Source organism: Centropristis striata, chromosome 17 (assembly GCF_030273125.1).
Source record: "Centropristis striata isolate RG_2023a ecotype Rhode Island chromosome 17, C.striata_1.0, whole genome shotgun sequence".
Taxonomy (NCBI): Eukaryota; Metazoa; Chordata; class Actinopteri; order Perciformes; family Serranidae; genus Centropristis; species Centropristis striata.
In genome coordinates this window covers 23,611,580-23,638,597 of record NC_081533.1, presented here as the reverse complement: position 1 = coordinate 23,638,597, position 27,018 = coordinate 23,611,580, and the positions used below count along the sequence as shown (strand labels likewise).

At 37.5% G+C, this 27,018-nt stretch overlaps 1 protein-coding gene across 1 annotated transcript; it reads right to left on the bottom strand.

The window, feature by feature from the left end:
- Positions 1-190: 190 nt before the first annotated feature.
- si:dkey-183c6.7 (urea transporter 2) lies at positions 191-27,018 on the bottom strand. The gene is made up of 9 exons (XM_059354847.1): positions 26,791-27,018; positions 25,896-26,046; positions 25,164-25,353; positions 24,412-24,540; positions 22,463-22,652; positions 16,685-16,832; positions 7,345-7,479; positions 3,422-3,471; positions 191-2,302 (listed from the first exon to the last, which is right to left on the bottom strand). The coding sequence occupies exons 2-9, from the start codon at positions 26,020-26,022 to the stop codon at positions 2,120-2,122; spliced, it is 1,152 nt and encodes a 383-aa protein (XP_059210830.1). The 5' UTR covers positions 26,023-26,046; positions 26,791-27,018; the 3' UTR covers positions 191-2,119.

Below are 27,018 nucleotides of genomic sequence, written 5' to 3'. Positions count from 1 at the left end.
CTCTCTCTCATTTCTTCATCAGATCCTGTAAACGTCACCAGTGAGTGTGTATGGTGTATGTGAGGGTACTTTGTACATGGTGTATGTGTGTGTGGAAGCATACCAAGTAAGACAGCTGTGTCATTCTGCCTTTATTCTGAACCATAATGAACACAAGCATATAAGCATATGACACACACACACACACACACACACACACTAAGTCAAGCTTAAAGAAGCACAACAGCACTCACAATCAAATCTTCAACTGAAAGTACGTAGAACTACGAATGTTCATTTTTTTGTAATGCAGCTTAAAAAGACACAAGTACTGTTCGTGCAAGTATTTATATTTCTACTTTTTTCTGTTTTTATTGTTATGCTCGATCAATCACAGACTGAGAGGCACTTTTGTATGTTCCGTCTTGTTACCGACCTCATCACCATTTCCTGTGATGTAGTTCATCATAAAAGAATTTAGTCCCAGGTACTAAAAATAATGTAAACAAAAAAAAAAAAGGAAAAAGAAAATGTGAAAGCAATGAGATAGAAATGCATGTTGTAACGATTAAGAAAAAAAGATGAAGAAAACAATTAGAAGATGTTATTGTTTGTGGAAGAATGTCACTTCACCTGTATAAAAAAACAACCTTTTTAATAATCTTTTAATATTTAATAGTCTCTTTGTTTATTTTTTACATTGGATTGGGGTGTATGGTTTGTGTGTGAATGTGGACATGCGTGTGTTTGGGAATATAGATGTCAGTGGGAAATATAATTTAAAAAAATCATCTACACAGGCAACATGAAGCACTGTGAAAAAAGACTAATAATCTAATAATGAACCACGGAACACCCTCACTTTTCATTTAGGACAATTTAATCATAGTAATAATAATTATGATAATAAATCAAGAGTCAAACAGTTGCCTTTAACATCCTGGCCTAAGCAGCTGACCACTCCGTCCATTTCAGAAACGCATCACGTCATCTGTGTGTACTCATTGTCTCACTGTCTGCCTGCATTGAGATACATGTCTGTTTTTACAATGAGTCCCAGTGGAGTGCTATGTGTTGTATGTCTATGCAGGGTAACGGGGGTAAAAGGGGTTCAAAAATAATTACTGTTGAATTCAGTCGGTGTTTTTATTGACAACTGTCATTTTAAAAACAAATGATTTTATTGAACTGATTTGATGATTTCATGACTATTAAAAGATGTTTTCTTTCCCTTTATATTGTTGGTTACTTTTGCTCTTTAATAGGTGTCATGGTAAGGTAAAAAAAACTCACTGAAATAACACAAGTAGCAGAACCTGGCTGTAAATTATACACATTTAATAGAAATGGTTGGATTTGAATACAAAGGCTGATATAAAATAAATTGTAATATCCTTTTAACATTTCATTGCTGGACATATATTGCCATCTTGTGGACAGAATGTGGAATGACGCTTCCTCAAAGTGTTGAATCTACTTTTTTCACTTGAAAGCCTCTTGTGAAATGTGAGTGCATCTATAAAGATAATCTATCGTAAGATAATATATAATCTATTTAAAAATATTTTTGAATAAAAAACGAAGATATGTGGAAAAGTATTCAGATCCCTTACTTAAGTAAAAGTACTACAACACCACAATGCAAAATTACTCCACTACAAGTAAAAGTCCTACATTTAAAGTTGCTCAAGTGGAAGTACAAAAGTACCAGCATCAAAATGTTTCAGACCAACTTAGATTGTTATATATTTCCAAATATATTATTGGATTATTATAGGCAGAATTTATTTTATTTTTTTAAGATAGGGCTCATTTTAACTATTTATTCAATTGTGAACAGGTTTATATAAAAAATCTAATCACTTTAAATGTATCATGTTTTCCAAGTTAAATCTAGTCCTGAAAAGTAACTAAAGCTGTCAGCTAAATGTAGTGGAGTATAATGTTCAGTATTTGCCTCTAAAATGTAGTGAAGTAGAAGTATAAAGTTACATAAAATGGCAAACTCAAGTAAAGTACACATACCTCAAAACTGTACTTAGGTACATTACTTGAGTAAATGTACGTGTGACATTCCACCACTGACTGCAACTACTTAAGAAGTTACTGATACAGTACTGTGTGAGTGTGCGTCCTAGTGTTACACATCAGTGCTCTCCCTTTCTGCGGTGTTCCCGGCTTCCCATTGGCTGTGCAGGCGCAGGTTATGTTCGGGGGCCATGACTTGACCAATAGGGATGCGGTACGCTGCTAAACTGCCGGTCAGCAGCAACATCAGCGTGGCTGTCAGAGTAGCTGCCCAACTGCATGCTGGGAGACCAATCTAGGAGAAGAGAATGAGAGTTTTCAATAAATAAGAAAGTGTCAGACAGTTTGAGAGAGAAACAATTCTAAACCTGTCGAAAGAGTTGAAGAAGAGTTGAAGAGTTGGAAACACTGTACAGTGAATGGAGTAGCTTCTGCAATGTGGAGTGACAGGTATATGATGTACGGTAGAGGATTAGGGTCAGGTAGGACCAAAAAAAAAGAGAGAGGTGGGGAAAAAAATGAATTATGCACTTCAAGAAAAAAGTAAAAAAAAGACTAGAATAAATAAAGTTTTTTGAGTTTGGTAGACTGCAAGCTACAACCTGATTTTCCTCAATACCTCTAATATATGTCTAAAAGAAAGCAGATTTTACCAAAACAATAGTTGTAGTAGCTACTACCAAGAACAGCTCATTTATATGTAGGGGGATTTTAGTACTACTACACCCTTAAATATTGTGGTTAATGACATTGATGAAAATCAGGTTGTAGCTTGCAATCTACCTAATTGTTCGGATATTTGCCGCTGCACATTAGACAGGCCTCCTCACTGTCTCATTTTAAATCTCTTCTTAAAACCCACCTCTTCTCTTTGCCTTTTAACACCATGTAGAATGTTGGTTTTATGTGTATACATGCATATTTTATTTTGTGTGGGCAGTGCATTTTATTTATTTTATTTTATTCTATTTTTATTATATTTTATCATTTTATTGTCTACTTATCTTTTTTTATTGTGCTTTTATTGTGTTTACCTTTTGTGCAGCACTTTGAAAACCTTGTGTTTGCTATACACATGCTATATAAATAAAAGTGGATTGGATAGACATGGTGTTCCTCTAAAAAAAAAAAAAAAAAGAATTTCCCCTCTCATCTTTTTCTCCTACCTGGCCTCCCAATCCTCTTTTATGTATATGAAACTGCTGTTTGATTGACTGATGTTCCTGATGAAATGTAGCAGGACATCACTGTCATCTATTTCCAATTGGAAGCTTGTTATTGTTCTGCAATTACACAAGTGCTAAATGTGAAGCAAAAATTGAATCATCCTCAGCTTTCAAAAATGGAAAGATATGTTGAAGGCTTCTCAGTTGTTCTGCTTCATACACACATGACATGAGGTGTGCGTACTTACAGTTCCCAGCAGATTGCTCAGAGCGATGTCAGCATATGCAGAAAGGAAGGCTGCGGGCAGAGAAGAAGAAATTAGGCTAAATATATCCATGACACACTCATTCTGTAGCTGTCCCCAGGTTGCTGACGTACAAACAGCAGTGGGTACAGAGGGGAAGTGCAGTTGGACCTGTTAGGAGACGGACTGGAAGCTGCCAGTTTACCTAATTTGAGTCGATTAGCTCTTTGCCAAACTGCTCAGCACTAATGCCTCTGCTGCTCCAGCTGCAATTTCTGTTGTGAATATGTTTGTCAGTTATAATGAATGAGAGCAGAGGGATAAAAACCCAGTCTAAATACATCAATTAGATCAAGCTTTAACCCTTAATAGGGCACTCATTGAAATTCTTGCAAATTCCAAATTTCAACCCTAGAGAATATTGGAGGATGTTACATACAGCCAGAATGTGTAAAAAAAAACATACGAAAATAATATTTTGAGAAAAAAGTTTACGATATAAAAGTGGCAAATCTACAAGAAAAAATCCACAGATTTATGAGATTCAAAGTGGTGAATCTGGGAGAAAAAAGTTGCTTTTTTCCCACTTTTTTCTCGTAAACCTCCAACTTTTTTTCGCGCAGATTTGCCACTTTAAATCTCTTGAATCTGCGACATTTTTTCTTGTAGATTTGCCACTTTAATCTAGTGAATTTGCAACTTTTTTCTCGAAATATTAGCTGAAGTTACCAAATATAGTTCTTTGCCTGATAAAGGGTTAAAATAAAATAAAAATACAGGAACTATTAACAAATAACAACCGTTTGGTGCTAAGAAAAGCAAAGAAATTGCAAAAATATATGAAGGAAAAGCATGACAGCAAAGGGGAAATATGTATAGAAATTTAGTCCCCTTACAGTACATTGAACAGTTAATATGTGGCATTTAATTATTACTCGTTTAAGCAAACAATTGTGAGTGTCTGTGGTCATTAATGCTGACATGCTTCCCAGATGAAGCCCTGTCATGTGCCTCCATAAGAAGGCATGATTCAGAAGAGAAATTATATCATGATTTACTGCGAGGAGCGTAAGTGACACCTCAGTGACTCAAAGGGCTCAGACCAATGAAATAAACTCACAATGTGACACCTTTCACACTAGCAGGTGACACTGTCGGGGACCCACTGTGTGGATGCTACTGTTCAGGAACTAAATAAGTGAGCCTTGTTTGATTGGCTGGAGTGTGATAGTGAGTGAGTCTCAAGAAAAAGCATTTATTGATCAAAAAGTATTTCCAGAGACAACAGCCATAGGAATTAGAGCCCGACGGATATATTGGTTGACAGATATTATCGGCCAATTTTGGCCTATGAAAGGCTTATCTGTATCTGTGTATATGCTGTCTGGTATGTGCTGTTATGAAAACTTTTCTAAAACAATACATAATGCAGAAAATGCTGCTTGCTCAGCAATGGACTGAAACTGAACAGTAATTATGTTTATTCAGCTATATATTTTATTCCTATTTAGTCTTTATTTTCTTGGTTATTATTTAAAGAATTGGCTGACGTTAAATATTATGATGTATATAAAGTTTTTTTTGTTTGAGAAAGCAGGCATCTGGGAATGGTGAAAAATTGGTGCATAATCTACATAAAAAAAGATATATTTTCATTCCAACTAAAAAAAATTACTACATTGGCCATTATATTGGTTATCGATTCATACTCCCCCTCTAAGATCAGTATTGATCATTCTCAAAAATAACATATGGGTCCCATTATTCAGTCTATTATTTAATGGGATAATGTTTTCAAAATTACTTATGGTTTAGTTTGTAGGTTTTTTAAAGGGGGTTTATTTTCAACAACACTATCCTGTTGTTGTCTATTTGATATGCACTGTAGTGCATTTCTGTGTTTCAGTGCCATGGACAAAGACAATGTGGGAGCCTGCATTTGTTTGAGAACCATTAACAAAGATGACAAGAAAGGTTACATTTGTTTCAGAACCATGGACAGAGACAATGTGAAAGACTGCATTTACCCTGGACAGGGGCACTGTTCGAGATTTTATCTGTTGCAGCCCCACAGACAGATATAAAAAGACTTAATTTGTTTCAGAACCATGGACAGAGACAATGAGAGCAATTGCATTTGTTTTAGCACCATGAACACAGAGCGTTGTTGAAGCAGCTGGTGGGTTTCTGTCTCCCTCTACTGGCAGCGTACCACAATGACAATAATTATGACAAGCAAAAAGGTTTTACTTCAAGCCTGTTTGTTTTAAACATTCCAGAAAAAGACAAATAATAAAATAATAATAATATTTCAGAAAGCTATTAAGTATACTACGCGGTATTAAAAATACCACAAGTTTGAAATTATGCCCCATTTCATTTAAGTATAAAAAAAATGTTGGGCTTCAAGAAAGAATGGGATGAAAATTTCTTTCGTTTTTACAAATGTGAGCAACCAAAGTAAGACAACACAAGACCTGAGTGAATTACAGGTTTTGATACAGGATTTTTATAGTGCACGTTTTTGGAGGAATAGTGGGAAAAAACATAAACAAAAAAAATGTAGGAATGCCAAAGACAGATGAAAAACAAGACATATGAGAAGTACCAGTCAAAAGTTTGGTCAAAACCTTCTCATTCAATGTTTTTTTGTTTATTTCTTATTATTTTCAACATTTTAAATTTATAGTTAAGACGTTAAAATTATGAAAGAACACATGGAATTATGTAGTAAAATAAGTGTTAAACAAACCAGAATAAATTTTATATTTTATATTCTTTAAAGTATTCACCTTTTGCTTTGATGCCAGCTCTGCACACTTCTGTTATTCTCAGTCAGTTGTTAAGAGTTCATTAGTGGAACGTCTTGCCTTCTTAATGTATTTTGAGAGCATCAAAGCAAAAGGTGGCTACTTTAAAGAACCTAAAATATGAAACATATTCTGGTTTGTTTAACACTTTTTTGTTTACTACATAATACAATATGTATTCCGTCATAGTTTTGATGTCTTTGATATTAATATACAATATAGAAAATATAATAAAAGTATAAATAATAACCCTTGAAAGAGAAGATGTGTCCAAAGTTTTGACTTGTACTATATGTTAATGATTGTGTGCTCCATTCCTAAGCTAACACAAGTGTAAACAGATAAACTTAACCCTTTATCAGGCAAAGAACTATATTTGGTAACTTCAGGTAATATTTCGAGAAAAAAGTTGCAAATTTACTAGATTAAAGTGCCAAATCTACAAGAAAAAAAGTCGCAGATTTAAGAGATTTAAAGTGGCAAATCTGCCTGAAAAAATTCGCAGATTTACGAGAAAAAAGTGGGAAAAAAGCAACTTTTTTCTCCCAGATTCACCACTTTAACCATTAATAGGGCACTCATTGAAATACTTGCAAATTCCAAATTTCAACCCCAGAGAATATTGGAGGATATTACATGCTGCCAGAATGTAAAAAGAAACATACGAAAATAATATTTTGAGAAAAAAGTTTGCGAGATTAAAGTGGCAAATCTACGAGAAAAAAATGCGTAGATTTATGAGATTTAAAGTGGTGAATCTGGGAGAAAAACGTTGCTTTTTTCCCACTTTTTTCTCTTAAATCTGCGATTTTTTTCACGCAGATTTGCCACTTTAAATCTCTTAAATCTGCAACTTTTTTTCTTGTAGATTTGCCACTTTAATATAGTAAATTTGCAACTTTTTTCTCAAAATATTACCTGAAGTTACCAAATATAGTTCTTTGCCTGATAAAGGGTTAAATGATAAATAACATGTTTTTTGTTGTTGTTGCTAGCTTTTATTATAAATGCTGCATTTCACATCATTTGTACACGATGTGTGAGGTCACCAACACTGTCATTATGCACTTTGAACAATACATAGCCACTGTGTGTGGGCAAGCGTGTGTTTGTTACCGCTGGCAATGGCAAAGAGGTGGGTCCTCCAGCTGAAGGTGAAGAAGAGTCCTCCAACCGCCATGCAGCCCAGAGCGCCATTAAACCCCGACAGACCAGAGTACAGAGAACCATGACGCACTGCCATGGATAAACCTGTGACACACACACACACACACACACACACACAGACACAGTTAATCCTTTACAATTATAATTATTAAAAAAAACAATGAGTCATTGGTGCTGACAGATCTGGGAATCACACAGGCAGAAATACACACACACACGTGCATAGGTTGACTGTGCTGCACCAGGACTGTCCATGTGGTGGCGTAAGACACATAGATATATGGTTGCCTTCAAATTAAAATTTGTTTGTAACCTAATAAGGAAATGTTGAGTCTCCCTTTCTATTGTGCCAGATCTACATAGAACTTGTGTAACTGTTTACAGGATATGATGCACACAAAGGAGGAGCCGAGATGTGACTCGTCTGCTTTGTCTCGTGTATTTAGGATTTATTTTGCCTGTGTTCAGCCAGCAGTCATGTGACGGTGTTGAGTGGAGCTGGGTATGGGAAGTGCTGATATTGGGCCTGTCTGTCTCTTCTCTAGTGAGCCTGAGATGAAATTTAAAAAAAGTTGTCTCAGGTTTACAAGTTGTTTGTTGTATGGGGATGAGAAAAAAGAGAAATGAGAAATAGCTTTTAGTGGAAATCTTCAGTAAATCACATTTTAACAAGTCCTACAATAACAACTTCTGTATCTGTGTGGGTTTTTTTTTGGTAAAACATTTTGAAGTTCTGATTTCATCATCCAGTTTCTGTGATGTTGCTGTAGGGCATTGATGTTGTTGGTGGGTGAACAGCAGGTCAATGTCTCCCGTCCATACTAAACAACAACTACACTGTGAAGCTGAAGCTGTATACAGACTGCACAGGGGGGAATACTAACCCAAATAAATCTCAGTGAGGCCAGAAACATTGACCTCTTCACTGCTGGCCTTGAACAGCAGCTGCAACGTGTCTTTCAATCCGTGAGGGAGAATAACAATGAATAGGGCCAATGAAGGTTCAGCTGCAAAGGCCAGCATTCAGAATCAGCAAACATAATGCTCTGCAGAAGCAGTAGATAGTTGTGCCTCTCTGGTTGAAGGTTTCAAGCTTGTTTCACCTCAACACCCACAGTCACAGACGGATGGGGTCAGACATGCACTCAGTGATGTCACAGTGTACTGACATACCCAGGAATTAGCTTTTACGTCACTGCAACAAGGTGACAGGATAAAACAACGAGAGGTCAGTGAAAATGTGGTTTGCAGGATATGTTATGTTGCCCAGGGAACACAAAACATTGAAAAACCCTCTATAATGGACTCCAGCACAGCCTTAGAAAGGTTGGGAACCACTGTAATAAAAGATACTCTGAGGAGTCGGCTGGCTGTTAATTTTTGCGTGTAGCTATCCAATCTTGCTAGCAGTCAGTGGTGGAAGAAGTATTCAGATCCCTTACTTAAGTAAAAGTACCAATACCACACTGTGAAATGACTCCACTACAAGTAAAAGTCCTGCATTCAAAACTTACTTCAGTAAAAGTACAAAAGTATCAGCATCAAAATGTACTTAAAGTATCAAAAGTAAAAGAACTCGTTTTGCAAAATGACCCCACTCAGATTGTTAAATATATTCTCAATATATGATTTGATAATTATTATTGATGCATTTATATAAGCAGCATTTTATTTTCTCAAGGTAGGGCTCATTTTAACTATTTAATATGCTTTTATGAGGTCTAATTTAGAAAATGTCACTTTAAACTTTAAACCGATCATGTTTTTCATGTTAAATCCCGATCTGAAAAGTAACTAAAGCTGTCAGCTAAATGTAGTGGAGTAAAAAGTACAATATTTGCCTCTAAATGTAATGGAGTAGAAGTATAAAGTTACATAAAATGGAAATACTCAAGTTAAGTACAAGTACCTCAAAATTTTACTTAAGTACAGTACTTGGGTAAATGTACTTAGTTACATTCCATCACTGCTAGCAGTAGCTAACTAACTGTGCGCTTCCCTCATCTAAATGTGGTCACTTGTAGCTCCAAAAACAGACGGACAGACGGACTAATTGTCAGGGATATGGTATATCAGCATATATTCCTGTTTGTCACCAGTGTCCAAAATACACACATAGAAATAATTCAAGGACATTAATAAAAATATTTCAGAAAAAAAAGTCTCTTATCAAGAAGTAAACATTAAGCTCAACATTTGCAACAGAGTGGGCCCAAACACACATATCTGACCTTCTGACAAAGGTCAGAGGTCACAGACGTGCTGACTGCAAAATAGCCAAACAATTAAAAATGTGGACCAAATTATTTTAGATAACTTCATAACCTCAAATCAGACAAAATTTCATGCACACCCTGTGATGTCTGGCGTCCCCCTAAGGGGGCCTGGACCCTAGGTTGGGAACCCCTGTTTCAGTACAACCAAACAAGACATTTATAGGTGATCAAAGTTTTACAAGTTTTACAAACTTTCATGAGCTGAAAACATACTAGCAAAGATCAAAGTTCTAAGACGTAAACAGTGCCAAGTACACAGTGTGCCATGGTGGTTACATGTCAATCACAAGGTAGCCGCGCCCTAAATTATCATCTATTTTATCCTAACTGGAATATAGTTTACTAAATGAACATCATGCTGTATTGAAGAAGACTTGAAACTAGTGATTGATATCATAAACTCATTAGGACCTTGTTTACTAAAGTAATAAACCAAGTGAGAAGTAGAGTCATTTTCTCATAGTTTTTAATACAATCATTCAACTTTTGCAGTGGTGGCCAGTGAAGTCGCCCCCTGCTGGCCATAAGAAAGAATACAGATTCAAGGCACTTCACTTTTCAGTCCTGTAACCCCAGCCAGAGCTGCTGCCTCTAGCCAGCTTTAAAACTGCTTACTGATATACACAGCACTTGTGTTTGTGGGAACATGACCCCTCCAGCAGATATGGTGTATTTTTACCTTCCTTGGTAAGAGCAAGATCATAAAAAATTACTGAAAGCTGTCTGACTGTGCAGAACAGTGACCACCAGTTACCTACTATTTGCTGAAGCAGCTATATATTATTTACACACACGTGCTCAGCTGAATATGCTCCTGGGTGAGTGGGAAGGAATTATCATTTGCTGAAAAGCCTGGTTGCATTGATATTTTATTAACCATCTCATCTTGTTTAAAAGAAGCCCTTTCTGACTCATTTAAAACTCTAAAATACATGATCGTCCATGCTAAACAAAGATAAATAACTAAAATTATATAAATGTTGTCATACATAGTTAACCATTGCTGCATCTGCTCCACCCTGCACCTCTCTTGCATTAACACTGCAGGATTTTGGGAAGAATTTATCTGCAGTGATAGTAAATTTTGGAAGCTCTTCTGTAGATAAATGACCCTCAGGCTGTTGCTGTGATTGATTTCCTTATTACCAGGCATCGTGGGCTGCAGTTTAGCAGTCTGGTCCTGAAGCAGACTGACCACACCCCATTACTGCCTCCTCACTCCTGTGTCTGCTCTGCTACTCTGCCATCCACTTCCTCTGTCCACTGTCTGCTTGTTTTGCCCCTTTCACAGCCTGACTTTAAACGCTCCGTCTCCCTCTGCACTCATCTTCTTTCGCTCTCATTCCACACTTCATTATCTTCCTCTTCATTGTCACCATTTCCCCTTTTGTTTGTCATTCACAGCAACTCCCTCATATCCTTCCTTACTCCCTACATCCCACACACTCACTCTGCTCCCCTCGTTCCCTCCCTACATTATCATATTGTCATTAAAGACTAATGGCACTGTGGGAGGGAGGCCCCAGAGGATACTAAAAATTTAACTGTTTTTCTAATATGTGTGTGTGTGTGTGTGTGTGTGTGTGTGTGAGAGAGAGAGAGAGAGTCACTCCCAATGTGATATTGTCTATGCTAATAGCATGAGTCAGAGAGCTCTTATCATATCAAACCCAATACCTCCTCTCCATCCTCTCCGCTTTTCCAGTTGCAGCCTGCATCAAACCGCAGAGACTCGCTGCAGACTAAGTGGAGGACAGTGCAATAGGTTGGAATGAACAACTGAAATGAACTGAACATAATGCCTTGTTTTCAACTGCTGGTGCGTAATGGCTAACTTTGCATTTGGGCCTTTGGTTTCCATTTAGCTGGTGAATCCATCATTCTGCCGTTTGATGCCCTCAAGGGGAAAACTGTTTGTGGATGCAGTTAAATGGATTCTCTGTATGTGGGCTCATTTGTTACCACCATCCAGATTTCATATGTTGTAAAAGCCTAGTTCTTCCTCCTTTTTGAATGCTTCTTATCACATGCGCTAAGAATTTAATGTTTGAATTTCTTCTTGCTGTATCAAGCCTCTATCTCACCTGATTTCTATGTCTCTTTTAATTATAAAGCAAATCTAGGTACTATGAGTGTTATATAGTATACAGAGTATACAGTCCATACAGATCACTGTTTTTCAAAGCTGGGGTACTGACTCCAAGTGGGGGTTGCAGAAACTTTGATGTTTTTTAAATATATGACTTTTTATATATGTAATTGATAACAGAATACACTGAATGTAATGAATAAATAGGCCTAACAAAAGAGAAAAAATATTTAAAGAAATGTTTACTGTTAATAATACTATTGAATATTAAAACATAAATGACAAGGAATATTTAGAACAGAAGACTGTGAAGTTGCATGTTTGATTTTTGAGATTTGCCATCATAATTGTAAAAAAACAATTTCAACATGGGGGTTCCTGCCAGAGGCTCATGCTATATGGGGGACCTTGGTATGGCAAAGTTTTGTTTTTGGCATTTTTTGCTTTATTGATAGTGATAGATAGAAAGGGGGTGATAGAGGGGAAGACATGCAGCAAAGGGAGCTCAGGCCGGATTCGAACCTGGCTCCGCCGCAGCAAGGACTCAGCCTTAATGGTAAGCGCTCTACCAGTGTGAGCCACCAGGACGCCCCAGTATAGCAAAGTTTGAACCCCTGCGATGTGGCTGCAGTTTCTTGACCTAGAATTACAAATTAAACATAGTATTATATATATATAATTTGAACTACATGTGTTCTCATAACAGTGTGAAACAGGTACGTTCTGTCTCATTTCGTGGGTGTGTCAGAGTTGTTACCCAAGGCAGATTATCAAATTATATGTTATAAGTATGAAAACTTAAGGGATTTCCTCATTTATTAACACCAACCACAAATCAGGCTGATTGTATTTTTTTTTTTTAGAGGGATCCAGCTTCCCCCACAACCCAACTGGTCCCCACAAAGCCTGACCCTTGTCTTCAGGGCTCTAATGCAACACCTAGAGGTCTGGCTCAAGACATTGCCTTGTAGTACAGTTCATAAATACACAATATAATATAATATAATATAATAGTATATAATATAATATACAACAAAATATTTCTTCGGACAGTGCAGGGGCAGACTGAGAGCCACGTTTCTCCATCCTTTTTCCTGTCTGATGCAGCTGATCTACAGTAAGTCAGACCAGAGATGGCAGATGTGAGATTCTTTTTTAAAATTCCCATGATGCATTGTGACATCATAAATACAAAGCTATTTAAAGAACTGTGAACCTCAGCTTTCTTCAACTGCTGCACTCTCTCTGCCCTCCTGTATCACATCTCACTTTGAAGCATCCCTGCAATACAATTCTTCAATAAATTAATGCAGCAGGAGGTAAAGGCTCTGGCCTACATACAGCCCCTGATCTCCTCCTCTGGAAACCCCTTATGGGAGTAGTTTACACCACAATGCCTTGAGTGACAGCTCTAAATATGGCCTTACACGCTGACTGTCCCAGGGCAACTTCCCGCTCTCTGTCTGACCCACACTACTGTATCACTGTCATTCTCTCTCCTTCTCACAGACAAAGTAGGCAGCACTAAGAGGTGATGATGCTGATTAGTCATTGCCACAGTGATTTCCACACATCACTTAACAACTGCTGCATGCCTTTGGTCTCTCACCTCAGCTTTATCCTTGAAAAAAAGAAAAAGATTAAAACTGATGACAGCACTAAAGGTGGAGATGAATGAGACGGTGACGACAGTGAATGCAAGTTAGGATTCTGATAGTGAACATAATGGCAAATAATGGAGATATCAATGAAAAGGACAGAAACAACCCTCGCTGAGGTATAGAAAATGTTTTAAAATCTCAAGTTTTGAAATTTGAATTCAGAATGGAGGTGGTAATGACATCACTCACAGCCCAACCCACCTACTTCATGAAATCAAACCAAAGAACCATAACACCCTGAGGCAGCGAAGGATAATGAATGCAGAGCCGCAATGGAGAGAATGATGAGGGAAAAGAACAATAAGAGGAGTTTTGAAGCTGACGAGAAGAAAGGATTAAAGACCTATTGATCATTCAGGGAGACCTCTTTTATTCCTTGATATATTTATTAACATCTTTCTCTCTTAGTCACTACTTTTTCTACTTCACTCAATTTATGTCCCCTGCCTTTTCCCTTCTCAACTCTTTATTCATTTTCTCCCCTCTCAATCTCCATCTGACACTTCCTTCGTTTCCCCTCTGGATCGCTGTCAGCCAGGATTAAGTTTTGAAACCGACCTTGTAGTGTTTATTCGCACTCTTAACTCCCTCACTATGTGCCGCTCCTTCATTTGTTTCTGAGTGTGGGTGCATGCAAGCGCATTTACATTTATTCAGGGCAGCGTGTTCACCAAACTTCTTGGGAAAAGATGCATCTAACAACAACAAATGTTCACATTCTGCTTATAATAACTGCAATTAAAGTGATAATAACTGACCTTTTCATCAGGTTCATATAATAAATCAAGTACAAGATAAAAACAAAGAATAAAGGTGAAAAAAAAGTGAATTTAAAGGAAGATATTTAAAAGGTGATATGGATATAGGGAACATGAGATGCCAGCTGAAAGGCCTGGGCAGGGAAAGCCCTAGAGAGTTAGAACAGATCTCAATCTGCATTTCAGCTGAAATCATGACCTGGTTCCTCAAGATAATCCACAGACTTTGTTGAAAGTAGTTTTATGTAAATAAAAATTGCTGCAACTACTTATGGGACATGGTTGAAAATGAACCCTTATAAACCTTAAAAGGTTTAATTAATTAAGTCATGTTTATTAGAGATTTTTGACCAGAACACCTTGACACACAGTCCTGAGGTGTATCTACCTGATTAATTAACTCAGGTTACAGCTTTCAGATAATGCCCACCACTTTTAAATTGCATTTATTGTTGACCTGCTATCTCCCCCTAAACATCCACTTCCCACAACCCCCAATTCTCAATAAAAGGGGGCCGTATTAAAGTAACAGTAGCAAAATCAATAATTAAACTCACAGGAAAACAGGACAGCAGAGCTAGACTTATTGTTATATGCTTTTGGAACTAGTTAAACGTCTACCAACAGCATTCAAGATTTGGGGAATATAAAAGATCGTCTCTGGTGGAGTCCCAAATTACAGGCATCCAAATGAAAGAGATAAAACCATGGCTGACTTTTTCAAAGAACAAATAACTCTATTTGGACTAAAATGGCTTAAACAAATTGGAAAAATCATGGAACAACAGGATTGGACAATAAAGGGGGAAGACAGAAAGAGGAAATGCACAAAAGACAGCAATAGAGACCATGTTTGCTGTGTTGCCTGTTTCCTGTTGTTGGCTCTCATCTCTGTAGCCTACACAATCTCATTACAGTCAATCTCTTTGATCACGTTCTTTTGACATGGATGTTTTTATTGCAGCCGTTTGTGCATGAGTATGTGTGTATGTCTCCATGCCATGGTTTTGTGCAAAAGCGTGCATGTACGAGCTCACTCCCACTCCTCTATTTCTTAAAGCATGACTCATAGCCACCAAGACACACACGCACACACACACACACACACACACACACATGCACAAACACATACACTGCAAAGTATTTTAAGACACTGTATTGTACTTTTATCAGCAGACGGAAGCAGGGGGCTGAAGTCTTGTAGCATTTCTCCTTCTCCCTCTTTGGATAGAGTCACAGTGATGCAGATGTAAATGGCACACAGCCACAGGCCTGCATGTTAGTATATCAGTGCCCGGCTAATTGCTGTGTGTCTTTTCGAGCTGCCCACAGGCTGCTGCTGCTCGTCTTACGGTTTCATATTTATACACGCTGCTGACATTCTGCCTTATTGCCAGAGGGGTTTAATAAACCATACCCCACTTTAACCTTGTTAAAACCTAGTGTCATTCAATATTTGCCATGCAGGCAGCTAAGCCTGCAATCTTTTTGAGATCCTAACTGGTTTATACTGCTACCTAAGACAAAAGTTAATGATGCATTATGCTATTGGCAGGTATGGTGCCTTGACTGCAGAACATAGTCTCAGTAACTAAGTAAAGCAGGTATGATGAAGCTTTTATATTATTGTTTTAATACCTATTATATCACCACTGCAATGAGTGAAACATACCGGAAGAAATGGCTAGGGTGCAATTAAAAGTAAACATAATAGAGTGATGCATTTTTGTATTGTGCTTAAAAGGAAATCACAATTAATGGTGCAAATTACAGAACTGGTACATCAAAGTCAATTATGCAACGCCTCACAGGGAAAGTGACGGTAGATAACGGATGGATTTCCAAGTCAGGGAACTCAAAAAAGATGGATTAATAGAGAGAATTGGGGCACACCTGTGGTTTCTCTCTACCTTGTTTTCTGTCCTCTCTCTGCTTTTCATAATCTATGTCCAGAAATGTAATATAATATTAGAGCCCATCTTTTTGTTAGATTTGTGCGTACACAAACAGCTCTCAAACTGCACGCCCACACTTGATATCACAGTCCTTTTGTTATGAATGTTGTCTGAGTGCCCAAGCTGATATAACCCTGCTGATATAATTAAAGATTATTTTCTCAAATTTAACAAAGCTGCCCCAGAGCCACAGAGCACATTATTACAAAACTGTTCACAGGCTCCCCATGACTAGTAAACTGACATTTAGGTGTGAAATTTTGGAGGTTCCCTGTAAGCAATGACCCAAGACAGAGTGTTGTACAGTGATATTGGCACTAATAATGTGTGGTGCCCATGGAAACTTAATTTAGAACTTATTATTATTATTTCAACCTAAAAATCAAAGTGCGCAGCCAGGATTGCAATGTGAGACAGAACTAAAGCTTTTTCTGTTTTCTAGTGTACATTGCATTACTATGTACAGTATGACCTACAAAAGAATACAACAATATTCCCACTTTGCCAACGCTCCCACTCCTCCCACACAGTTATGAAGATGAAGACTCACCAGCCAGTGTTCCAACTGCTGATCCCAGCAGAGCATGGGCTGCCAGCAGGGGGGAGTAGAGCAGAACCGCTCCCAGGATGAGGAGGGAGGGTCCCAGGGCTCCACAGGCAAAGATCTGACCCACGCCCAGAGGGATGCCACGCATTACCTGGACACAAGAGAGGCGTTACAGGAGAAACAGAGTTTACACTGCAGCATGTAGCATATGGAAAATTATTATACACAAGTTCTAAATACAAATATAGAATTCTAGAATTAGAACACTCATAATTATAAAACATAATGACAAAATGTGTGAAATCTATTCTGCATCTCTTCCCTGTCAAAACCAGCATCTCTCTTTTTCACCCAGTTACACACACACACAGACACACACACGCACGCACACACGCACACACACGCAGGCACGCACACAGGCACGCACGCAGGCATGCATTCCCAACAGTCAGTGAGAAGTGATGAGTTTCCATGGTGACGGGATGGGTGCACCTGCCTGTCGCTGCTATTTACAAGTCATAGATGTTGTTTAATTATATCGAAGACGCATTACTCTTAATGCGCGTGCTTGTGTGTGTCCACACGTGCATATGCATGTGTGTGTTTGTGTGTAGAAAGATTACATGCGCTGTTGTGGTTGTGCAGCCAGAGCACCCTCCTCAGCAGAGTGAAAGATGGAGACATTAAATATAAATAGGACCGACGTCATCCCCATCTCTGGAGAGAACCAGAGGAAAGACGAGTGGAGGAGAGAAGGAAGGAGGAAATGGAGATGGTGGAAGCAAAGGAAAAAAAATGATAAAATAGAAGAGGAGGAAGAGATTGTTTCACATCAGGGAGCGTAAAAGAAACAAAAGACTTGATTGGGTTGTCTTTGAAAATGCAGGTACACACACAGTTGTTTATTGTACACTGAATTATAAAAGAGGAGAGCAAAGGAGGATGAAAAAGTGATGTAGAAAGTGTGAGATGGAGGATTTGCAGAGCAGACACTGGGGAGAACAGAGGCAGGGAGATAAAAAGAAGGATTTAGAGGTTTCAGATCTGCCAAGTAACAAACCAAACAGAATTTATTAAATGAAAATGGCAGCACTTACAAGGCAAGGGATGGACAGATGGAGGGAAACAGGGAGGAACTCTGAAATATAGGAAGAAACAGAGTGAAAAAATCTGAGACGGAGGAACTGAAAGTAATAGTTTAGTGTGAGGAACATTCTGTGCCACAGGGCTCGATGCTTGTTAATAGAATTGTGTGTAAATCTTGACTCTAAATTGAGGACACCTTACAGCGCTGAGAGAGGTTTAGTCAGCGTGGCTAATCTAGTTTAAACAACTTCACAGTCAGTTTGCAGATCACCGTGTGCAGGAATACATTTATACGGCATCCGTCAGCACTCCGTGCTCTTATTGCGCCTCGAAAACACACAAACATGTAGCAAATAAATCCAACATCTGAGAGGCCCTCAGGTCTGCAGTATTAGACATAAAACAGGTCAGGTTCATACTGCTAAAATATTGACTGGTGGATACAGACAGTCTCAGAAATGGCTGTCCAAAACAAAGATAACATTAAGAATTTTGTCCTTTTATTTCTTAGAATAGAGGCCTTACGGTTTATCCCCGTTCAGTTTTTTCAGAAAAATTTGAAAAACAACATTTGATTCCTACTCAAGAATATTCAAATCATTGTTTATTATTTTACAAGATTGCTGCCAATTGAAATCAACTTAACATGTTCAACATAGAACAACGATCATTATGTAGATTCAGTAATGAAGAAAAGGAAAACAAATATTTGGTATTCCATTGGCCAAATGCTGCAGGTCACTTAATATTAATTTTACACTACAACTTTAAAAAAGAAGAAGTTGTGATGATGTCCGATTGCCTCTTATTTACAGTTTTTTTTACAGTTATATCATCATATTGTTGTGTGTACATTTTTGCTTGCATTAAATGAAAGAAGAACATATTGAATTTGTGCAGTGATCATTGAGTTTGAGTTTATTTATTTAAAACAGGGACAATACATATTAATAAACATAACACAGCATCTTTAGTCCCTTTGGCAGGTTGATGTCAATATCATAAGACAAAAAAATCAATAAAACAACAGTAACAACAAGTAGAACAGTTGGCCTTCATGGCCAGAATGAACAGGAGGAGGAATTAACGAGAGAGAAAACGTGTCCTTGAAAACACAATAGAACAGAAAATAAAAATAAAAGCAATTATATTATTGAGGTTTTTGAATATCTTATCTGTAATCAGTTATTGGATCATTTTTATGCTGTATGCTTGCACCTTGCTACATTATCAATACATTCTCTATTGCATTTAAAGTGAAGTAGTGGACATTAGATTATTAAATATTTTGGTATTAAGAGGTTGTGTGCTATAACAAGGTTCTTATTGGTTACTCTAGCCAAAGAAATTCAACTTATCCTTGGGGCTTTTATTCCTAGCCACTAAACTAACCTAGCAATTCACCAAGTGCATAGATCAGAAAGAGGAGAGCTGCCATTAAACGGGCACGGCTAGCATGGTATCTGTGATCCAGGGTTATTCAACAGGTGCCATTCTAGATTAAGCAGGATAGGTGCTCGGATTTAGGCAGTTAGAAGCTAGGCGAATCTCCTCGCCATCAGCTTACAAAGTTTCCTAAATACCTACTGAGATAAAATCCATAGGATAGGAAATCTATGTAAAATTATAAGATCAAAAATCTGAATTCAGAGTTGAGCAAACTCAAAAGCAAAACTTAAAATATTTAGTTTAATGGTCCAACTTAAAATGTTATCGAAGTTTGTTGCCTTGAAATTTTGAGTTCACCTAACTTTTCTTTTTTTTGCAGTGTAGTCGTTCAAAGTTGTTGCAATGTCCCTTGGATCATGGATGACTTTCTCTTCTAGCTGCAGCTCCCTAATTTCTCTGTGCAATATACTATTTCACGTCAGTATTTTAATATTTGTCCAGATCTCTTTAGCATTTTCTCTTGCAGTACTAATTATATTAATAAAAAAATTTGCTTTTGCAAATCAAATTTCCTTTACCACTTTATTTCCAAGAGAAGTAAAGGTCTGTCTATCATTCACCCTTTTCGTTTTAAGTGATTTTATATATATCATTTGTACATTTAGTGTTTTACTGCTTGCTGTCAGAACATTAACCCGAGTAATCTTAATGTAAACTCATTACATTTGGAGGAAGAGGGACCTTTTCTGATTCGGATCACATAATCTGTTCTGCCTGCTTCCAAACAAAAGCACAGAGATTAAAATTCAGTTGCTCCTCAAGCATCGAGATGCCAGCTGGCTCACAGAGATCAAAAGCCGACAGCAGCAGCTGGTGAGAGTCTGGATTCTTTTGCCAAAGTCTCGTGAGAAGCGGTTCATCGTGACTGCATTTTATCTCAATTCAGAGGTCGAAGAAAACTGTTTTCTTTACAGGATGTACCGTGCAACAGCTTGCATTCTAATCACTCTCAATAGCTTAGACATTTAAGCCTTCACGTTTCATTGTGGTTTACTTTTCTCCCCAGCAACTATAAAACCTGACTGGCTCTCAACTGAATATTCAGCACAATCTCCACAAACTGAACAAAACAAGTTTTTATCTTGATTGCAACAGCCTTACCTCCACTATGAGTTTCAATCACCGGGAATTGTTAATTAAAACAGTTTGAGCTGATTATCATTTCCGAACAGGAGCTCCATCAGTAACTGTTGCTAAGTAACTGGTGAGTCATAGCTGGCTGATCTTATGCATATTGTGCTTCTATCAGTTTCTCTTTCAGTTCACTGCAGCATGGCAGAGGCAGAGAACAACTCTGGCCCTCACTCAGCTTCGTTTCTGTTTGTCTTCCTTCATCATATGTCCTGTCACTTCTAATTGTCCCCTTTGAGACCGCTAATGGTCCACACCTGTTTTGTGATCATGTGACTTGATGGGCTGTCTCTGTTTAAATATCACTGCAAATGTAACTGTGGCAGATCCCCTCATGGTGAACTGCTGATAAGGACAAAATGCAAAGTAAGCGTTCTTTCCTTCACACTTGAGCAGGAGAAATTGCCACAAAACAAACAAAACTAATGGAAAACATTATCATTATTATTTGTAAAAATAACTATTAACAACTGAATAATATAGTTAAGACATTGCTTGATAAAGCTCAGTTTGTGGTGAGATTTAGGTGTGGCTATTGTTACCATACAACCTGAATTCCAAAAAAACTGGGATACTGAAAAACAGAATGCAAGGTCTTGAATACAGTTCAACAACAAGATATTTAATGTTCTGGAAAACTTTTGTTTTCTTGTAAATAAACACATTGATTCTGAATTTGATGCATTCTGTTGCAGCTTTTTGGAATCAGATTTGTACATGAGATGCAGTAGGCTTTATGAGCATGTGAATATGAATATGAATATGCACACAAACAGCTGAATCCAAAAACCCATTTTCATGACTGCCTGCTCTTCTGACATTTAATTATGTAGACCTGTGGCTACCTAACTTTCACCACCGAGACACATTCTGTTCAACCAATAGTGTAGTGCAGAGGACCCCCAACGCGGAAAAATGTTAGGGACCTGCATTTTCAAATTCAAACTATGTGATCACTCACCTCATTGCATTGCCAAGAAATAACTAATGTAAACCCTCTAGTGTTCATCAATTTCCCTATTTCTCAATAAATTTAATTCCATTGCTGTCATGTCCTTACAGATTTCCCCAGTACAACACAGTGGCGGCTATTGCAATTATTACACCAAATATTTCTGTGAATAATAAGGGTAGGTAGCGGTGGAACATGTAAACTTTTGATGCAGTGACTTGTTGCTTGTTTTTGAAGTTTACCTAATCTTTAAAGCGATCCAACACATATATTTATGGTACAATGAAGTGTTATTTGATCACTGCTAATGGGTCAAACTATGCAAACTCTGCACTGCTACTACTGATAATAATAATAATAATAATAATAATAATAATAATAATAATAATAATAATATAAAGTAAATTTAAGTCAAAAAAGAGTGAGAGAAAAGAGAAATTCGATATATTGAAAAAACAAAACAAGGGGGAGATGCCACCACTGCTACTACTGATAACAACGACAACAACAACAACAACAACAACAATAATAATAATAATAATTATAATTATAATAATAATAAAGTTAATTTAAGTCAAAAAAGAGTGAGAGAAAAGAGAAATTCAATAAATTAAACAAAACAAAACAAGGGGGAGATGCCACCAATGCTACTACTGATAACAATTATTATAACAATAATAACAATAATAATAATAATAATAATAATAATAAAGTTAATTTAAGTCAAAAAAGAGTGAGAGAAAAGAGAAATTCTATAAATAAAACAAAACAAAACAAGGGGGAGATGCCACCACTGCTACTACTGATAACAACAACAACAACAACAACAACAACAACAACAATAATAATAATAATAATAATAATAGAGTTAATTTAAGTTAAAAAAAAGTGAGAGAAAAGAGAAATTCAATAAATAAAACAAAACAAAAGAAGGGGGAGATGCCACCACTGCTACTACTGATAACAATAATAATAACAATAATAATAATAATAATAATCATCATCATCAGAATCAGAATCAGAATCAGAATAATCAGAATAATAATAATAATAATAATAATAATCAGAATAATAATCAGAATAATGAACAGCAACCTTCTGGCTTTCATATCATTTAACTGAACCCATGAATAGACATTTGATTAAAAACTGGATCAGCTTACCTCTACAGCAATGAGCTCTGTGCCGTTGGGCTCCAGCGCCCCTGGTGGTGTCGTCAGGTGGTGCGGGAAGTACGGGTTGTTAGGGCCGGTACAGAGGAGGTAGAGGACAATGACGATGTTGAAGGGAAACACAGCGACAGGCAAGTCCCAGCGGTCCAACAATGGAGAGAGACCACTGAATAGAAAGACACTGGAGGAGGGGACGAAAGAGTAAAGATGGTATACATATCGCATTAAATGGTATACCTGCTTTTTTCAGACACATTTTCACCAAACACAGAGCCTTTCCAAAATAGCTTCACTGAGATGATAATTTTCTCACACACTGTACATTGTGAGTGAGGTAGAGGCACACACTGATATCTGCCACCGATTGTTGTGGTGAGAGGAAGGCCGCTGGCATAATATTTTCTCTAGCTTTCAGCCTGCCAATGTATGTGAAAAGTCATAATATTTGCAGGTTGATTAACATAAAGAAAGTATTTTGGTTCCCTTGGAGACAGGAATAATTTAGACTGTTTCTTAAAGTGACTCGCAGCTGCTGTGGCAGAAAAAAAAGCTGCATAAAACTGACAAAATAAGATTAATTGCATGATTCAATCTGATCTTTTTTTCCGATTAAGATGAATTTGGCTTCAAATTATTTACATTATTCATCAGTCTGTCAATTAGTTTCTGGATAATAAAAAAATATGAATAAAGAAATAAATAAAATATATATTATAATTTCTCAGAACCAAATACATGAAATATGCATAATATGCAACAGTTCAACAGTTTTTGGTCACCCATAAAGTTGGAATAAAATATTCTTTACCTCTTTCCATTAATTGATTGTGACAATGTGATTTATTCTTCAGAGATAAAGTGTATATTCTCAATACTTCAATTTATCAATTTCTTCTAAATGTGAAACCACAATTAACAGAGGATTGTGTCTGAAAACAAAATTATTCCAACTTTATGGGTGACCGTGTATTTCTATATTGTTATTATATAAAGACAGAGAGCAATATCAAATCCTGCCCATGATCTGAATAAAAGAAATGGACATAGCCACTGTGACCTCAACTCATTAGTTTATGGACTTAGCATTTTGGCCGTACCAGTCTTTGGGGGTTTTTGGCGCCAGAAGAGGAGAGGAGCTAGGTAGGAGGATGCTAAGCTATCAGCTAAAACTAACAGTCTTTACAAGAAATAATGTGTAACTATTCTGCCCTACAAACCCTTACTGCAGTAACTTTTGGTCGAAACTGAGTTTTAACTAGAAATGATATCCTTGATGTCCATTTTATTTTGGGAATTTTGCTTTATTTCAGAGAAATAGTGATGTAAAAATTGCAGTAACTACAAAATCCAATCAAAACCAAACCAGACCGCAGTAACTTCACTTTGACTGTGATAAAGACAAGAATAATAGGAATTATAAGTTTATTTGATATCGTCACACTGTTAAAATAATCGTCATTTTTTGTCAATTTTTTTTTTTTTTTTGCCTAAATCATCTCCTCATGACGCCGGCCACATATGGTAAAATCGCCTACATCCTCAGTTGATCAGATCATGTGATTTTACCCCTTTAACATCATCACTTCTTTGATAATTTGCCACATTCATAGGCATCAGATAAGAACCCAGCAAACAATTCTGCATCTCTGTAATCACAATGACATGACATGTCTTTGTCTGGCATGATTTGTTGAATTTCAATAACAATTAAATCACAAAAAATCAACAACTCTGTCTGTAATAATTCATCACTAAATAGGATGACCAAATAACCACGAAAAACAAAGGCGTTAAGGTGCTATAGGTCCAAAGACACACTAGGAGTGTTTGTACTATGTGCACATTTTTCTGTGGCAGACAAAATACAGAGACTGTCCTCAATGAAAAACATTACTGGTTGAAAAAAATGACCTATATTCCAGCAGAGCACTGTGTCTCACCATGTAGCTGACCCCAAGCAGACAGGCAGCAGCAGCCACCAGTACCAGTCTCCAGCTGAGCTGAACACTCCCATCAGCAGAGACACCAACATGCCGTTAAAACCATGGAGGCCTCCTGACACCTCAGCTCTACAAACAGAGAGAACAGAAAGATTCAAACACTGCATCACAATAACATTGTGCATTTTGTGTAATACACTGATGTACAGTAAGATCAAAACACACATTCGCGTAGCTTTTTATGGCTCCTTGTGAAACAAATTTCATTTTTAATGAGCAGAGGCCCCACAGTGATACTAATGTATTCAACACGTCAGATTAAAAAACATTATGAGCCCCAGTTCAGATGGAATTATTTTTTTAAACTTTCAAACAAGGTTGTGTATTAGCATATTATACAATGTGTGGCATATAGTAAATATTATGACAATGACTACAATAAAGAATGTGAGGCAGTTGGTGTGGGTGAACACAGGGCTATCAGTCATGGAGCTGTTATTCTCGTGAATTTTAAGTAGAACCCTCAATCAACTTCAGTTGTAAGGTCGAGCAAATTATGGCTTGTGTTACAGCCTCTGCTTCCAGGCAACAGGCAGGTTATTAATGAGGGTTTGATTATTTAAAAGGGACATTTCTCTGTTGTGTGGCTTTAAGGTACACAGATCATTAAATGTGTACACACAAATGTAGACTTTTACGAGCTTCTATGCTCATTTGTGGATGTTTTTCTGAAAATGGTCATGCCATTCCACCTGTCTTGTCCCATTATAACAGCTGTTAGCGTAGAGGTCAGTACACCGAGAGTTCCTAGCAGGCCCTGCCAGGGGGAGGCCCAGTACAGAGCAGCCATAATGAGAGCACCGCTCAGCGGGTTGTTGGCTAGGATCACCCTGGTCACCCCTCTCAGGCCCCACACCGCCAGCTGCAGCACAAACATCTTTTCTGAGGACACAGAAACAAAACATTTTACAGATGTCCCCCCCACCAAAGCTTTCTGATGTTTCCAGCTAGTCAAACTGCAACACAAAGCATGTTTCTCAGTTGGATTTATTGATCCCAATTCAGAGTTTTATACAAGAATTAAGGAGAAAGTTTAATGATAGTTAATTTTTATGTTGGAGGATGTTTGCATAACTCCCACTGCTGCAATTATTGCATCTGCATATTTTAATGGGAAGCATTTTATCATTATTTATGATTATGGGAACATTTAGAGTGTTTAGCAAATTGCTAAAAAGTTTTGTAATTAGTAATTTTATGAAAAAGCTTAGCCTTAAGAATTATGCATTTTACAAGCAAATGTTATTATACAGGTCATATAATATAGTACATTTTATACTTGGGTTAGAGTTATAAGATTAGAAGTTTAAAAAAAACATTTTGTGATTTATATTTTTTGTTTCTGTTCAAAGTGAGTACAGCCTGCATTTAGTCCCCAATCAACACAACAATTCCTGTAAAAATACTTGCAACAAGTCTCCTACCCTGCATGTATTTATCCAAGTATTCCATGTCCCCAGTACAGCACAGAAGAGCGTTCAACACACGCCGGCTGGGGCTGGCATGATTCCTGCTGGCCTCCTTCACATCTGATTTGGTATCCGTCCACATCCCTGCAGCAGCTGGACCACAGCACTAGAAAAGTGATAAATATGTCGTAGTAATGGTGGAAAATGGCTTCCGTTTTGTTCTTCTTGCTCCTCTGTTTTCACTCCTGTTGCTCCTTACAGTACTCCCTGTCCTTCTCAGTCATCCCCTTTCCTTCTGTCCCTCTTTCCTCCCCGGTGAGGTTTAAAGGAGTTGACTTATAAACTAGTGGGTTGTGTAACGTGTTCACTCAGCTTTCAACCGTCTGTGCCACAGAAGAACAAAGTCCAACGCCATCAGGACTGGTCAAGGAGAGGAAGATTGGTGAACTCCTTGCTCCTGTTCTGTTGTCCCATTTCACAATCACCTCGTCCCTCTTTCTCTTCCAGCCCCACTGTGCCATCTCTTCACCCATTGTTTGTCCCTCTCAGCTACTCATTCACCTTTTATTGCAGCATCTGCATGAATGTTTGTCTTTCCTTTCAATTGCAAAGCCATTAGTGTACGTTTTGTTATCTCAAGTCTCACCGAAAGGTGTAATATACAATCCTGCTATCTCTGCTGCTGCTTTGAGAAAACAGATGCAGGAGAGGAAAATACTGACACCAGATTCTTCTTTCTGAGAGGCACTTATTTTCCTTTTGACTTTATGTTGACATCCCTTTTAACAAGCTCCTCTCACCGCCTCTACCTCTAAAGATTTTTCCTTCAATTTTGTTTCCACTTTAAAAACAGTTGTGAGCACTTCTGTGTGTGTGTGTGGTGTGTGTAGAAGTTTGTGTGTATGCATACCTGCAACTCGGCCTCGTTTTCACCTTTCTCCACTTCTGAAGTGACACCTAACTCACTGAGTGACCTGAATATCAGAGGCAAGATTGGATTTTCGCTTCCACTCGAGAAACGCAACGACGCATCTTCCGAGAGGCGTGTGCGTTTACAGTATGCGTTTGCATGTCTGGTTGTTGGTGCACATCCATTAGCAGACTCAAAGTGCAGCAAGTGAAGGCAATAACAGCATGT

Excerpts from the sequence above, each read along its gene's own strand:
- si:dkey-183c6.7 (XM_059354847.1), bottom strand. The coding sequence starts at position 26,022 with ATGTGGACGGATACCAAATCAGATGTGAAGGAGGCCAGCAGGAATCAT. Across the intron at positions 7,480-16,684 it reads AGCAGTTGGAACACTGGCTG|GTTTATCCATGGCAGTGCGT; the intron begins GTGAGTCTTCAT and ends TGTGTGTCACAG. Across the intron at positions 2,303-3,421 it reads TGAGCAATCTGCTGGGAACT|ATTGGTCTCCCAGCATGCAG; the intron begins GTAAGTACGCAC and ends CTCTTCTCCTAG.